The sequence below is a fragment of the Delphinapterus leucas genome, chromosome 16 (genome assembly GCF_059928025.1).
Source record: "Delphinapterus leucas isolate spDelLeu-1000000601 "Yukka" chromosome 16, BTC_Dleu_Yukka2, whole genome shotgun sequence".
Taxonomy (NCBI): domain Eukaryota; kingdom Metazoa; phylum Chordata; class Mammalia; order Artiodactyla; family Monodontidae; genus Delphinapterus; species Delphinapterus leucas.
In genome coordinates this window covers 73,292,906-73,309,489 of record NC_143144.1, presented here as the reverse complement: position 1 = coordinate 73,309,489, position 16,584 = coordinate 73,292,906, and the positions used below count along the sequence as shown (strand labels likewise).

At 52.8% G+C, this 16,584-nt stretch overlaps 1 protein-coding gene across 1 annotated transcript in view; it reads left to right on the top strand.

The window, feature by feature from the left end:
• Nucleotides 1–16,172, top strand: part of HSPA12A (heat shock protein family A (Hsp70) member 12A) — a 31,462-nt gene extending 15,290 nt beyond the window's left edge. Inside the window, exons 5-11 of the mRNA XM_022568664.2 lie at nucleotides 127–243; nucleotides 8,031–8,202; nucleotides 11,768–11,854; nucleotides 12,432–12,536; nucleotides 13,494–13,752; nucleotides 14,446–14,549; nucleotides 15,487–16,172. Of these exons, the coding sequence (XP_022424372.2) occupies nucleotides 127–243; nucleotides 8,031–8,202; nucleotides 11,768–11,854; nucleotides 12,432–12,536; nucleotides 13,494–13,752; nucleotides 14,446–14,549; nucleotides 15,487–16,124 (1,482 nt within the window). The 3' untranslated portion in view covers nucleotides 16,125–16,172. The remainder of the gene's footprint in view (nucleotides 1–126; nucleotides 244–8,030; nucleotides 8,203–11,767; nucleotides 11,855–12,431; nucleotides 12,537–13,493; nucleotides 13,753–14,445; nucleotides 14,550–15,486) is intronic.
• Nucleotides 16,173–16,584: the final 412 nt, after the last annotated feature.

The following is a 16,584-nucleotide window of genomic DNA, read 5'->3' as shown; positions in this document are numbered from 1 at the left end:
GATAAGTTCGGGGGGGCCGCGGAATAGATGCCCCGAGAGTTCACGGCCAGGAAGCCTGGATTGTCAGCAAAGCCACAGGAGGACCAGCTCTGTCCACCTGACCTGCTGCATTTTCCTTGGCTTTAGGAGCTGAGCGATCAGACGGGTTCAGAGTTCGAGAACTCTGATGTCAGATGGGTTATCACAGTGCCTGCCATCTGGAAACAGCCCGCCAAGCAGTTCATGAGACAAGCTGCCTACCAGGTAAGTGCAGGGCTGGGGGCAGGCAGGGCCCAAGATACACCTGGCGGTGGCTGTCACCCCACTCCAGGGTGCCCCAGCATTCACAGGCCTCCTTGGGGAGGCAGCGAGGGGTCTTCCACAGGTGGGGGGCCAGGAGTCTTCCCATTCCTCAGCTTCCTCCTGGGGGAGCGGCGGGGGTCAGACGGACAAGGGGAGGGGCTGGGCTCAGTTTTCCTTCTGACTTTATTCATTTCCAGGTCTTGTTGCCCCTGTAGGTTCCTTGGGGCTAGGATTGCAAACTGAGGTTCAGAGGTATTTCTCTGTGGGCAAATGGAAGTGAGACCCTCAAGGAAAAGGCTTGGGGAACAAGAATATTTGAACAAGGAAGAAATAAAGACAAGGCCGATGGCCATGGACCAGGCACATCAGCCTGGTGGAGGCCGAAAGCTGCACCTATGCGGCTGGGAAATAAAGGGAGTACGGTTGTCCTCTGCACGGTTCATCTTAGGAGCGACACAGGAGCATGGCATGTACGGGCGCCCCAGACAGGGGAGGGGGCTGCTGGACCTGCCTGGTGGAGGACACCCACAGCGGGGTGAGGGCAGTGGTACAGTTAGGGAGCGAGCCAGTCAACATGGCGCCATGGAGCCAGAGCATTCCAGCGTCGATGGCCAGCCCATCCCTCGTGGGTGCAGGGGGCACCACTGGTGCCAAAACCCCCGTGGCCTCCAACCCTCACATTGTTTGCGGACATCCTGTGCCACGACGGGGCTCCCACGAGTGTCTGACTTTGTGGCAAGAATGGCAGAGGCCGTCCTGACCTGCTGTTCTGGTCCCGGGGACAGAGCTGGCCCCTGTTGTACATAGTCCCCTGGGTTAATAAATGAAAGCCGACCCTGGGGCCTGCGTCAAGTCTGTGCTGAGAATCAGTTTTCAGAGCCTTCAACCTGAGTGGGCTGGGGAAAATGACAAAGGTCATAGATGTCTCCTTGTCCCCTGCCACACCTCTCAGGAGAGAGCCATCTTTCCCTGGAGACACACCTTTGATGTTGAGTCTGTGGCCACATGTATAAATATAAACCTTTCCTTTCAAAATGCCCATCTAATCAACGCTGATCTCTGAACACAGTCAAATGGCCCCAGGCACCTTGGAGTCATGAATTGTCCTGGACGCTTGAGGCTTTACTCCAGGTGGCAGGTGGAGTTCAAGGAAGGGCAGTGTTCCGCCCCCGTACGCCCCCCGTGCTCTCCCATTCCCTTCCTTCCCTTCCCTGCCCCAGGCTGGCTCCTCTGCTCTCCCCTTCCTCTGTTCAGCGTGAGAATCTGGCTCAGTCTTTGTGTTGCCAAAAATAGATTTGTTTTTATACAGATGAAGGAAGAAGGTGGAAGTTCCAGAAAGAGGCAACTTCTTTAAAAAGGAAGAGACACAAATGCAGTTTCACTGTCCATGGGAGCCCTGGGCATCAGGGAGCTTTTCCTTGGCGTCAGCCTTCAGGCAGTGTCCAAAGACCCAAAGATGGGACACTGGGACATGGCTGTCTGCTAAGACACAGCCTGGGATCCTGAGTTTTCCCAGGAAGGATACTCAAGAATCATGGTTCTGACTTTCATTTTCCAGCCCATGGGAAGACTTCAGCAACAAACACGTGACCCGGAAAGGGGACAGTTCTTAGTTTTAGCCTGAAAAAGAAAGAGGTGCGGTGACTTGTAGATTGTCGGGGCTCATGGAGCCCTGGGCCGGCTCTTCAAGGACGGTCTCTCTGAGAGGGTGGGGCCAGTGTGGGGAGAGGCCCCTTACACTGGGGAGGCCAAGGGGGAAATCAGGCTGAGGTGGGTGTGGCGTCCTCTAGGCTTTGGCACCTCAGGCAGTAGGAGGGCCAGCAGCTCCTGGGCAGGGCCCAGGTGGCCAGCATGGATGGAGGGGATGGGGGAATTTGCTTCCTGAGGCCCAGAGACACCCTGTGGATCGGCCTGTCCTCTCCTTGCTGGGTAACGTTTGTCCAGGACAGTGTCTGTGCAGCTTAACGTTTGGCCCTTTGTAGCTCTGATTTGATACTTGTGTTCAGTTTACAGTCACTGGATGGATTTTAAGATGGCAGGTACCGTTCATTCATCCTTTGTTCACTTGTTCATTTATTCATTAAACAGCCTGTACCAGGACTGTGGTAGGTGCTCGAGTCATAGGACCGGAGCCCTGCTCTCAAATCACTTGCATCCAAGTGGTTCATTGAAGCCATTTGTACTTCTGGCAAGGGGCAGGTGGCATATCAGGGGCACCCTCTTTAGCCTGTCTTCTGGGAGAGTCTTCATGACAAGATGGAAATGGAGCTTGCTACTCTCCAAAATTAGCATCTCTCCAGCTCTCCCTCCTCACCTCCCATTTATTATGCAGAGCAAGAAAGATGCATACCTGTGATGGTCACTCTTATGTGTCAACCTGACTGAGCCTAGGGATACCCAGATATTTGGTCAGACATCATTCTGAGTGTTGCTGTGAGTGTGTTTTAGGATGAGATGAACATTTAAATCGATTAAATAGAGCAGATTGCCCTCCCTAAGGTGGGTGGGTCTCATTCAATCACTGGAAGGCCTGACTAGAACAAAAGGCTGAACCTTCCTAGATAAAATGAGAGGGAATTCCTCCTGTCTGCCTGCCTGCCTGCCTTCAGACTGGAACATTGTTTTCCCCCTGCCTTTGGACTCCAACTGAAATATCGGCCCCTCCTGGGTCTTGAGCCTGCCGGCAAGGGAATTATACCATCGGCCCTCCTGGCTGTCCAGCTTGCCGGCTGAGGTCTTGGGATTTGATAGTCTCCATAATCGCCTAAGCCAATTCCTTATAATAAAGCTCTTTCTACATATGCATACATCCTACTGGCTCTATTTCTCTGGAGAAACTTGATAAATACAGAACCTGAGCAAAAAACACAGTTCTTGGCCCACCCAGCCTCTGAAACCTGAGAGTGCCCGCAGGTCCTTCCATCTGATGTGCTGCTGCCTGTCGGCCTGGCTTCTGACAGATGAACAGGAAGGATGAGGAAGGAGGTGGGATGGTTCTCCGTCAGAGCAGCTGGGAAACTGGTCTGTCCACCCCACTTGCCTGTGGCAAGTGGAGCCCCTCCTTCTGGGCTCATGGGAGGCCTCCTGAGCCCAAATTCATGGCATGGTCACATGGAGGCTGAAGGTCATCCTCCACCGGCCTGGGGGAGGGGGAAGAGGCCTGGACCAGAGCCAGGAGATGAATCTCTGGGCAGCATCTCCCGTGGAGAAGCAGGCCTGCAGGGGGTGGGCCTGGGGCCTGCACTTGGAGGACTGAGATTCACTGCCAGTGAGGGCTGCCCAGCACTTGACATGGGGACAGTTTCATCTGTGAAACTTCCAAAACTCCTCTTATGTCAAGTGATAGTTGAGAAAGTGGGTTAAGTCTCCATCTTTTATAATCCACAGCCTCGGGACAGCTTTAGACCCTTTAAGAGCATTCAGTGAAAAGATGGTGGCAGAAAGAACAGCTGATGCCTCTTCTGAGGCCCTCAGAAAAGACCCAGAATGAGGAGAGAGTTCCACTGCATCGTGAGCACATCATGCATAGGAGGTGGTCCAGTGTGTTTCTAGAGGCATTTTGCCTAAAATGTGTAACTCTAGTAGGTTCCAGAAACCTGTTAACTAAATGATGTTCCCCAACGTACGCTGATCTCCTCTAACACGGAGTTGCAGCTTGCATTTGCCTCCCTTTCTGAACAAACTGCAGTGAAAAATAATCACATCAGGAAAGAAAGCCAACCCCATGACGCTCAGAAGCCGTGCAGCTGGAGCTCTTTGCAGTCTGACACCAGGCCAGCTGAGTACTCCGCTGGTCTGCCTGTTTTTCTCAGCCGTGGACACAGCCGCTGGCGGATTTGCCTGGCTGACTGCAGGGCCAAGGAGCGGTGGTTGAGGTGGTAACTGCCCACGTCCTCGGCCTCCCTGGAGTGCGGTCTTCTCACCCACCCGCTCCTTTCAGGTGGAGCTTGTGACCAGGAAGCAGAGCGCTAAAAACTACCACGATGGAGTTCTTGCTGGCCCAGATTCGTGAAGTCAAATGGGGTAGCAACCTCCTTGTTCAGACGCTTTCTGATTGCAGAATCCTCAGGTCATGTTTGAAATGCTCTCCTGAGAAGGGCCGGAAATTGCAGAATAAAGGCTGGCTGGAGGGATGGGTGATTCGTTCCTTCGGCAGCTGCTCTCTGAGCACCTACTGTGTGCTCCGGGGCAAGAAGACCTGACTGCTGCCCTTAGAAGATGTACCATCTTGCAGGAGAGGCTAGACAGGTCCCCATGGATCTATAGTCGGGGGCGGAATATGCCAGGTGCTGGGCCGGGGGCCGAGCAGAGGGAGAGCTCACGTTGGAACGGAACAGTGGCCTTGAGATACCAGCTCCAGAGGCAGAATTATTGAAAGCGGAGAGAGAGCTCTCCTGCCCCGGTTGACCCTGGCCTGATCCCAGGAAAAGACCCCCAGGTCTCCTGCCAGCTGCCAGGCCAGAGGGCTTCTGCTGAGAAGGATGGCAAGTGTTTTCATGCGGAAACAAAGCTTACGTTTCAGGGCACTGGATCCTTCTCTCAGAGATAAAGACATCTGGGTTTCTGAGAGTGTGGCAGAGACGTTCGCATTTCCTCCTTCTCTTGGAGCCCACCAGCAGCTCTGGGAAGCCTCCTGGTGACTGGGAATCTGTGCAGAGGCAGCTGCCTCCCTTTGCCTCCCCCTCCCCTCTCCCTGTGACCTCCATGAGAGTTTGCTGGTAGGGACACGGCCCCTCACTCTCACTGGGGAGTGGACAGGGGGGCTGGCTTAAGCAAAGGAGTGTGGTTACTTTGTCCTGGGTCTCCCAGGCACTGCCAGGGCCCCCACTGACCTTGCCTTTCCCCTCCCCTCTGGTTTGGGGTCCTCTTCACCTTTGCTTCTGTCTGCATCCTGAGCAGGGTACTGTGGGGAACTCCCCATGGAAATGGGTCAAAGCTTTGGCTGTGGAGCTGAGGCCAGCCCAGCTGGGGAGGGACAGGTGAAAGGCCCCCTGGGGGGTGCAGCCCACGCTGTTTGGGGCAGATTCAGGTCAGCCTGATTGTCTTTCACATCTTCAGGATGTGGGAGCATCCGGTGTGTGTGGGGGGGGGGTGGTCTCAGTCACACACCAGGTACCCTCGGATGCCCTTGAGTGAAGAGCCTGGAGGAAAATGTAACATTTTCCTCCAGGCTCTTCACTCCTCTGGACCTCTTGATGTGATTTTCCACATAGATATTTCACATATAAGTTAGAGACCCTGCTCAGAATTTCTGGGTAGGCATGGAGGGGAATAAGGGCGTCTATTTTCGGCTCTCCTTTGTCCCCTGCCGTCCCCATTCCCGCTGGGCCCAGACCCCTGTTGCTCTTACCGGCCACATGGGAGCTGCCTGGCCGGTTGACATCCCAGTGGGACACAATGACAGGAATGCGCCTTTTGAGTGGGCAGAGCCCGTGCCTTTCCTCCACACCGAGTCCTGGGCACCACTCTGCTCTGCTCTCCCTAGCCTCCTCCAAGTTTATCCTCCATCCTGAACTTTGGAGGAGAGGCTTGTACATCCAGGGCCCACTGTTGCTTTGTAGCGCGTCTCCTCCCTCAGCCCATGTTGTGGGAGCTGGGCCTATGAGCTTCTGTTCTAGGAGGGCCTTGGCTTTACGTACAAACCCATGAGGATAGAAGAACCAGTCCACGAGCGCTGTTCTATAGACGGGGCTCCTCCTGGTGTCACTTTGGATTTCTTATTCTGGGATCCTGGGGATAAAGGTTCAGAGGTTTCACTGTTCCTGGTGGCACCTGACACGTGTAACCCATGTCCTATTTCATCGGGCATTTTAACCTTTGTCTGCTTTTGTGCTGAGGGTGTCTGAGGAGACCCTATGAGAAAGTGAGGCTGGGGGAGGGGGCACCTTCATTCCCTTGGATGGGGAAATCTTGTCGCGCATCCGTGTCACTAACCTATTGACCCGTGTAAGCTAAGGGCAGACCCGGCCTCTTTGACCTGGGGACCCTGCTGATGGGCACAGATACTGCCCATGTGGTCGGCCTCAGCCAAGGGTACAAGGCAGGAAGGAGGCGGGTTCCTGGCGGAGGGTGTAGGCGTGTGCGGTTCCATCTGTTTTTGTAATTCGGTCCAGACGGGTTCTGCCCTTGTGAGGCATTCATGGTTTCGGCAGAGTGGAGATTTTCAGTCACCTGCCGGCTGATGGTATCTCATTAAGACGTAATTAACTGGTTCATTTGGGGTGTGGTTATTAGTGACAATGAATGACAGCAGGTCTAGGCAGTACTGTCGCAGAGTAAATGAGTAGAGAGCGTACCTTCAAACCAGTTCAGGAGTATTAGGGGCACCCACGGGTTTTGTCAAAGTACAGAGGCCTGGGCCCTACCCCAGTACCTGGAATTACTAAGAGCAGGAGAGCTGAGAACCAATTAAAGAGCTGGTCTGCAAGGCTCAAGACCTGGGCCTGGGCTGCTCTGCCACTTCTCTGGGATACCCTGGAGCCTAAGACTGGCCCGGTTTTAGCACTGAAAGGCCCGTGCCCCAGGAAACCGGGACAGTTGGTTGCCCTACCTCTCCGAGCCTTGGTTTCCTTCTTCGTAGAGTGAAGGGGTTGGACGAAAGGCATTTCTAATTTCTAACCTGAACTCCCCTCCCCTCCTTGCCCAGTAATTGACCCTCCTAAGCTCCTTCCACGCATGCCCGTGACTCTAGGCCAGCTCTTCCCCACCGGGTCATTGTACATGTGTGACATTAGGCAGACCTTTGTCCCTGGTTGACGAGATGAGTCCACTAAACCCCCAGGGGCCTGGGGACACCTGGGAGCCTTCTCCAAAGGGGTGCCACACGAGGGCGCATCCCGGGTTTCCTCGGAAATGGCAGCAAAGACAGCAAACACAGTGCTGATCGAAGGAGCTAGTTTTTATTTCCTATTGTGCTGGCGACCACGGAAAGCCGTGAGCTTGGGCAGCTTCAACAAGCAAGCTAGATCTCGTGCTCCAGGTCAAGGCCGTGAGAGGCCAATCCGGGCTGTGTCTCTGAGCACCCTCAGAAGGCTGGTCCCGGAGCCTCCTGGCTGCCCTTCGTGAAGCCTGGAGGGGCTGTGACTGGAACAAGCCAGGTGTCACGGGGCAGAAGCATTTCTGCTGTGAAAGAGGTAGAGGCTTTGAATAAGATAACTGTCAGTGGCCTTTCCCCCTGCACTCTAGGAAATGGGGACTCTGTGGGATTCCAGGGGGGGCTTTCTCCTGGAACCTTCCTGGTGCTCTGGAGATAACAGGTCAGATTCCCACACGACAGAATCAGACGCTTGCATAGCTGAGGCCCAGTGATGGCCTTTCTGTTTCCTAGGCCACCAAAGATCGGGGTTTGCTACGATCCGGTCAGACCATTTAGTCCTGGAACTGGAAACAGACCATCGGCCTTCCATCCCGTGGTGGTTTTCAAAGTTTTCGGTCCTCTGCCCCTTTGTGCTTCTCAGTTCTGGGCCAAGCAGGCCCCAAATGCAGGAGGCCCTGAGGCTCACAGAGCCTGGAATTTCCCAAGGGCGCTTGTACATTTTCGTTCCCCACTCTGTGACGTTTGGGTACCTGGCTTGGGGACCAGCACCCGATCACCCCCGATTTTAGGCTCCGGAGAGGCCCGTGGAGGGAATTTCCCAAACCAGCTTGTGAGTGTCCCTTCCTTGCGGGGTGTCAGCCCAAGGCGTGGGTGTCCTTGGAGGGGTCCTGGCCAGGGAACCTGGGTCCCAGCCTTGCCTTCTGTCTTCCAGGCAGGCCTGGCTTCCCCCGAGAACGCAGAGCAGCTCATCATTGCCTTGGAGCCCGAGGCGGCCTCCATCTACTGCCGGAAGCTGCGGTTGCACCAGATGATCGAGCTGAGCAGCAAGGCCGCGGTCAATGGGTACAGCGCCAGTGACACAGTAGGAGCTGGGTTTGCACAGGGTACCTCCTGCTCTCTCTCTCCCCCTCCCTGCTGTCTTCCCTCCAGCCCCCTGCATGTTTCTGTGCCTTGGAGTTTTAAAGGCACTCAGTGCGGTCGTGAGAAATCAAGATGCTTCTGAAGGAGGTTGGCCCTTAAGTACCTCTGTGCTCAGCCCCCCTACCTGGCCCCTCCAAGGACCCCCGTAAACTCAGCAGTGGTTACCCTAGTTCGTCACCCACCCAAGTGCCTTAGGGGAGGGCACTTCTCTCCAAGAACCCAAGGGTGGCCCGAGAGCGGCTCTCGGCCTTGCATTTTGCTGGACGTTTAATCTCTCCTCTCTATTAACTGATTCTTAATCTAATCCCACTTGCTTGTTATTAATTCCTCCGTTAAGATTGTTGATTTATTGCTGACTCACTCATTGGGGCCGCTTCGTGTGTGATGAGCTCATTATGTGTCTTAACTATAAACCTGGCGAGAGTTGAAACTAGAGATGGAAAGGGCTGACTTGTCCTGAGGGGCTGATGCTCGTTTAGCTGTGGGAAGGAGCATCGCCCATGGAGACCCGGGATGGGCATTTTAAGGGCCTTCTTCTCTTTAATGTTTACTATGTGCAAGTTGCTCACAATCTTGTGCCTCAGGACTGTTTTCCCTGGAATGCAGGGTTCCGTCGGTCTGTCCAGGACCACGGAGTCTGCAGACCCCCTGGATCACTCAGAGCCACGTGAGTGAGCATGGAAGCTGATGGGAGCTGGGGAGGTGGCGCTGTGCGCCCCGGCTCTGAGCTCTGTGCCCGGGTGAGGGCTCCGAGGACAGAAAACCCCCCATCGCCCAAGCCTGTCTCCATCCTGCCCTGCAAGACCCAGGCCCAGGAGGAGAGGGATGCCATCAGTGAGGACAGTCACCAGTTGGTCCCAAGCTTTTCTTGGTCCTCCTCCCAACGCCCGTCTCTGCACTGCCCGGGATGCTGGGGCCCAGGCTCACGCTTCGCAGGCACACATTCCTGCCCAGACAGGCCTCTCTTCCTCTTCACAGGGTGACTCTGCCCCGGCAGCCACTGATCTGCATTTTGAACCCAGGATGGAGGCGTCTGTGAGCCTCAGCCACGAGACAGTGGCAAGAAGTTCGCTTGTCCCCAGGCTGCTGCCTCAGCCTGCTGGGGCCATGTGTTCGCACCCTGGATCTGATTCACCCAGAATGAATGGAAACGGGCTTCCCTCTAAGTCTGAGGGCTTGATTTGCCTTTTTCTCACAATGCTTGGCCTCCCCAGCATGCCAAGGCTGGCCTCACCGCTAACTAAATCCAATGCATTCATGTTTTAAATACTCAGGATGATCTCGTTATTTAAATTTCCTTCTTCATTGTTGTAACTGGAAAAAAGAGGAGTGACTGACTGGGCTCTATGTTTCATATGCTGATTCTTTCGCAATTGTTCATAAACAGCAGCTCATGTCAGAATTAGCTAATTCAACACAGCATTGACACTTCTGAAGTATAACATTCACATTTGAGGGGGGAATTGTTTTGAATGCTTGCCTTCCCCAAGAGCTCAGTTTTTGGTTCCCTTTCTTTAACATATCCTGCCTACCTTCACACTGCCCTGTGTCTGTGTCCTGTGCCTTGTGGGATTTACTGTTGTTTCCTGTGCTCAGAGGGGTGTCTTTGGTTTTTGAAATCCTCAAATTGTTGGCCACCATCCCTCAGAGGGGCAGTGAGACAGGGGTTCTGTCTCAGCGTTGCTTTACGATGGGAACCTGTCTCCCGGAAGGACGGGGTGCTTGCTATGTGCCGAGGCCTGGCAGAGCACTTAATCCGGGATACCCAGGATGGCATTAATACCCTGAGGCCCCCTGGCTGTTTTCTGCCCTCCGATGCTCCTCCCTGATGGACTCCCAGTGGTCACCACTGAGGAGACCAGAGCTGGCACTCTGCCTCCAGCACTGCAGGGTTTGCTGTCGGTATTATTTTACTCCAAAAAGACTTAATGAGATTAGAAAAGGCTACATTTTTCACAATCTTGGGCTTAATTTGCCCGAAAAATGAAATAATTTTTTGAAGCTTAGAACATGTTTTATTAGCCTCACTAGGGCATTTTTTATGAATGCCATTTCCTTAGTCATCTAGATTGTTTTAGAAAACCAATGCCCACTACAAGGTGTGCAATATAAGTTCATCTGGAGCCGGTGTTGGGAACAGCAGAGAAGCCCTGAGTTTGGAGATCCCTCCCAGGCCCGCGGGAACTCTTTAATCAGGGGGGGCCGGCCTCTCTGCTGTAAACCAGAGCCTGAGGAACTTAAGGCTGGCCCGATGTTTGCCATTCTAATCCCCAGAGAAGATGTTTTGCAAACACTGTGCTCCTTGCTGAAGGAGGCTGGAGGGTCAAGGGTTCTTTATTGGATAACCAGCAACAGATGGATTTGTAGGGCTTAGGGACTAAAAAAATTGGTCGGGAGGACACTTGTTGGATGGGACAGCAGAGTGGTGGACAGAGCCTTCGTCTGTAAAACCAGGATTGCTCTAAATTGTTCATTGTAGTGATCATTTGTTGGGTTCCCAGTCTCATACTTGGTGCTTTGCCTTCCTTATCACTTGCTGTGTGCCTGGTGTCACAGTGGGTGCTGAGGATAAATCAGACGGCTGGTCCCTGCTCTGCCTGTGAGAGACGTTAAGTGATTTGCCCAAATTCCCATCGTGCCTGTGCTCTGCTGCTTCCCAGGCTCCCTCTCACAGCACCTTTCTTAACATTCGTATTCTGCTTTTTCAGACTTCACTCTAAATTGTTAAATCTCAAAGGCAGAGGGGGTCCGTGGCCTGAGGGTTAATTTCAGGCTGCAAGACAGAGTCGTGGGAACTGCAAGTCCCTTGACCTCCCTGACCTGGTTTCCTCGTCTGAACACAGGGCGATATGATTTGTGCCTGTCCGCCTCACGGGGCTGTCAGGAGGCCTGCGGGGCAAGAAATACCCATGCGAGTCACAGCCACTGAGTACCCCGAGCCACCCCCAGGTTGTCCCGCGGTGTGCAGGAAAAAGGCAGCGCCGACTTTTCTAGGTTCAGCCGTGCCACCTTGCGGCTGAAGCGCCACCTTGTGGCTGAAGAGCATGTCGACTTCAACGGGGTCTGGAAAGGGCTCCTGGCCGTTTATCCAGGATCCAGATTAGGAAAACATACCCCGCATTCCTTGTACCAGACAAAGCTGCTTGATGTGAAATTATTTCACCAAGCGCTCTGAAGGCTGCTTGGCAGACAGCCTCCTCACTGGGGCAGCAAAGCCAGGAAATTGGCCTATTTTATGCGCATTCCCCTGAAAGTGTCCCTGGAGGAAGGGAATCTCATCAGGGTGAGCTTTTCAGCAGGGCATTGGCCAAAGCTGCCAGGCAGATGAATAGATGAAGGCTGGTGGAAATAGCTTCTTGCTCTGGAAGAGCTGACTCTGTCATTCCCTATGTTGCATTTATGTAATCATTTTGATCAAGTATCGCCAAATGTTCTGTTCCTAAACCTCCCAGGCTCTTTTACCTCCACTGACTGCCAGCTTTTTCATGTTTTCTTACCTGTCGTTATTTTCTTTCTGTTGGCCACTAGCTAAGGAACACATACGACGTAATCGGCAGAGTCGAACCTTTTTGGTGGAGAATGTCATAGGAGAAATCTGGTCCGAGCTGGAGGAAGGTAGCATCCTTAAACGTCCTTTGCCCCTGCTGGATTGTGTGTGTGTGTGGGGGAGGGGGGGGCCTGCTGGCAAAAATGCATTTCTATTTGTTCCTTTTGTACTTTTGGAAAATGTTCCAGATCAGTTGGTTTTACAGACCACTCACCCAGGGAGAGCTCTTTTTGGAGCTGTAATTTTGCATATTCTAAAACCATATAGGTTCTTCAGAAGAAAAGTAGGAATTGGAACTCACCAGTTCCAGAGTGAGTCTTGTGCTAAACAGCAGGTCATTTGATGGTGCTATTAACTTGGCAGGAAGTGGTCCGCATGTGCCAGGTATGCAGCAGCGCATGACCTGAATGCTTTAGTCCTAAAGGTTCACTCATCTGGGTTCATCATCCTTGTTAACCGGCACTTCTGGGCAGACACTATCTCATCTCTTTAGTCATGAATAACTCACTGTGTGGCTAATTAGCAAAACTATTGTACTAATGAGTGTTGATGGCACTTAGCTGGGTACACCAAGTCATCCTGCCAACTTGTTCCAGGACGTGATGGACAAGTGGTCTGTATAAAGGTTGGCTGTTTTTGTACCAGGTGACAAGTACGTGGTAGTGGACAGTGGCGGTGGCACCGTAGACCTGACAGTCCACCAGATACGGTTACCGGAGGGACACCTTAAAGAACTGTACAAAGCAACAGGTAAGCCTGAGAAAATGAGAAAAATGGCTAATTTTCTCATACCTGAGCTGTTTTACCCATTTCAGATTTCTCTCAGTATCTCATTCTTTCAGTGCCACCAGCATGTGGAATTACAGGCAGTAGAGGATACGGATGCATGAGACCAGAGAGCAAAATGCAGTTAAATGGGGCTTCCCTGGTGGTGCGGTGGTTGAGAGTCTGCCTGCCGATGCAGGGGACACGGGTTCGTGCCCCGGTCCGGGAGGATCCCACATGCCGCGGAGCGGCTGGGCCCGTGAGCCATGGCCGCTGAGCCTGTGCGTGCGGAGCCTGTGCTCCGCGGCGGGAGAGGCCACAACAGTGAGAGGCCCGCGTACTGCAAAAAAAAAAAAAAAAAAAAAAAAAAAATTGCAGTTAAATGGCCTTTAAAACACAAACCACCATAACTTGGGTTTGGGCATAAAGTGAGCCTGTTTCAGATCCTGGCCACGATCGTCACCTGTGATTTGGTTAAGCTTTCTAGGGAGGTCCCACGATGCCTGGTCTTGATTCAAGATCATCAAACCAAAGAACATTCTCTTCTTCTTGGTGGGGTGGGGATGAGTAATTAGTAGATCACAGGGACTAAGTGAGGTCTGCTGGTTTTCCAGACACTGTCCTTGGATTTCTTGGGTGGGAATACCATGATGCCCCTAGTTAGTTAAATGTATTGATTTTTATTTAAAATGTAATTGATTTTAAACAGATTGTTGACGAGTGATTTCTGTAGGAAAGTTTCTCCACGTGGAATGAGGAGAACCTAAGGGTTTTAAAGTGTAAGTAAAAACGCATAGCTGCGGTCTGCTGGCTAAGTGGGTCCAAGGCTGTGCTGCTGTCTTTGAGCAGAACCCAGAACCCGGGGTAGGCTGCTTCTCAGACTCTGGATTCCATTTCTGACCGTTTTTAACATAGTGGTCTCCCTTTTTGTTCTTGACTCAGGTGGACCCTATGGATCTTTAGGAGTAGATTATGAATTTGAAAAGCTTCTGTGTAAAATATTCGGAGAGGATTTTATTGAGCAATTCAAAATCAAGCGTCCTGCGGCCTGGGTTGACTTAATGATTGCATTTGAGTCTCGCAAAAGGGCAGCTGCCCCGGACCGAACTAACCCTCTGAATATCACCCTGCCCTTCTCCTTCATTGACTACTACAAGAAGTTCCGTGGGCACAGCGTGGAGCACGCCTTGAGGAAGAGCAAGTGAGCTGGGTTCATGTTTGGCTCAGGACAGTCTGGGGGGTAGATTGTGTTCATGGGGAGGAGGAAGGTGGCGTGGACTCTGAGTTCCAATCCGACACGCTTGCTGTGTGACCTTGGGCAAGTGACTCAACTTTTTTGTTCCTTGGTTTTTTCACCTGGAAAATGGGCATGATAATTCCACTTACCTCAAAGGGTTGTTGTGAGGATGAAATGTATTCATATATGCTTAGCACAATGCCTGAGACCTGGAAAATACTGCCTCTGTGTCAGCTATGATTACGCACTAAAAAGTTAAGCTGTATGAAATCAGGGAAGTTTGTCTGTTTGGGGCCCTGCTTTATCCCCAGTGTCTACAACAGAACCTGATGCATAGGTAGTAGGTGCTCAGTAAATATTTGTTGAATTATTTATCACCCTGCCTTCTGCGCTAGACTTTGGCTTCCACTGTCTCAGGGGAATGTTGGCCACAGGCAAAAGCAAAGAGAAACCAAAGAGGTTATGCCTTAGCTTTGAAGCTTCTAAGAGTCTAGGTCCTGGTGGTTTAGTGTATTTCTAAGGGCTCTTTGGACTTTCAAGCCCCCTTCAGCCCCCTCGGATGCGACACCCATTCTACCAGGGCCCGTGACCATGCAGGTTAGCCTGGTTGTCCTTCATACACTCGCCGCTCATCCTCTCTCTGCCGTGCCTCCACAGTGTGGATTTTGTGAAGTGGTCCTCGCAGGGGATGCTGAGGATGAGCCCAGATGCCATGAATGCCCTTTTTAAGCCGACCATTGATAGCATCATTGAGCATCTCCGTAAGTGATCCGCCAGGGCTCGGCCACTCAGTGGCCAAGAATGGGGACTGATGTTTCCAATATCACCAACCAGTGTATGATGTGAAGTCAGGATAGCAGGGGGTCTGGGTCTTGGAGCCGCAGGCCAGGGCCCCGGCAGGAGTGGGCAGGGCCTGGGCATGCATGAGGGCGGTTGCTGGGCACTGGCTGTGGATCCCTCACCTCAGGTACTGCAAAGCAGCCCCGGAGCCTGTTCTCACTTGGGCTTCCATTTGGCTTCAAAAGTCAGAGAGGCGGGAGATCTAAAGCAATATTATCATCGAGTGACAGGCCTTAGGGAAGGGATGGTCTTTGCTGTATCAGAACAAATTAGAAATCACAACCTCTGCTAGGGAGGAGGAACTGTTGTGTAAACCAAAGAAAGGTCTCCCACAAGAGAGCAAACGGAATCTGGCCATGCACTTAACCTGCTCCCTCAGGGGCCCTCGCCCAGGGACACACAGTAGACTCACCAGGGGCCTCTTTCAGTATCCAGGCCCTCCACACACTTCCCACCCTGCACCTACACAGTCAGAACTCCTAGAGGTGGGATGGGAATTTTATGAAAACCAAAGAATAATATTGATAACAGCCTGCCTTAACAGAACCGCAGGTTTGGAGAGGGCAAGGGGTATTCATTTATGTGTAACAAAGAACTACGTAAACTGATCACTGTCTAGCTGTTAAAATAGGTTTCTACTTAGAAGTAGCTTTGGTTTTTATTCCTGAGCATATTGATGTACAAACCCCTCCTTTCTTTAAAAGATTGGCTCTACAAAAATATTCCGTTCAGCAAGGTCAGACTAAGCCTGTCCTCCAGCTGGCCCAAGCGACTTTGTCCATTCTCCACATTCTCAGGCCACCCAATCCCCCCCTGGCTTTTGGTGACAGGTCTCTGTCCATTACTCTTCCCTCTCAGGGGACCTGTTTCAGAAGCCGGAAGTGTCCACGGTCAAGTTCCTCTTCCTGGTGGGCGGCTTCGCCGAGGCGCCCCTCCTGCAGCAGGCGGTGCACGCTGCCTTCGGCGACCAGTGCCGTATCATCATCCCCCAGGACGTGGGCCTCACCATCCTCAAGGGCGCCGTCCTCTTCGGCCTGGACCCCACTGTCATCAAGGTGCGCCGGTCCCCGCTCACCTACGGGGTTGGGGTGCTGAACCGCTACGTGGAGGGCAAGCACCCGCCCGAGAAGCTGCTGGTGAAGGACGGCACCCGCTGGTGCACTGACGTCTTCGACAAGTTCATCTCCGCTGACCAGTCCGTGGCCCTGGGCGAGCTGGTCAAGCGCAGCTACACCCCGGCCAAGCCCTCCCAGCTGGTCATTGTCATCAACATCTATAGCTCTGAGCTCGACAACGTGAGCTTCATCACCGACCCCGGGGTGAAGAAGTGCGGCACGCTGCGCCTCGATCTCACGGGGGCCAGCGGCACTGCCGTGCCCACCCGCAGGGAGATCCAGACCCTCATGCAGTTCGGGGACACTGAGATCAAGGCCATGGCCGTTGATATAGCCACCTCCAAGAGTGTCAAGGTTGGGATCGACTTCTTAAATTACTAACTGGCCCTCCCCGCCGCCTGTCCCCTTGGACTCAGCTCACCTGCATCTGCTGACCTCAACCCTGACTGTTCTTTCCCTGCCCTTGACCCTAGCCATCACCCGTCTGAATTTCAGCAGGGAAGATGAGAACAGCCAGGGCTAGAAATAATTAGGGATTTTCGAGGGCACACTGGAGTCAGAAAAACTGTTGGCAGTGAAGATGGAGGTTGGGAAATAAGGAATTTGAGGATCCCAGAAAAGCAGCTAGCGTTCATAGGTACGAAGTGGTGAAACCCCACCCCCACCCCACCCCACCCCCGCCGCCCCACAAGGGAATCAGTACATTTCTGCAGCAGTGATCGGGCTTGGGTCGAAGAGATCTCCCTTATGTAGAATTTAGGATGCCCTATCGCGATCCTTCCAGATTTGAAATAAGATCTTTGAGCCAGGAGGAGATTCTTCATCTCTCTTGAGACTTTTC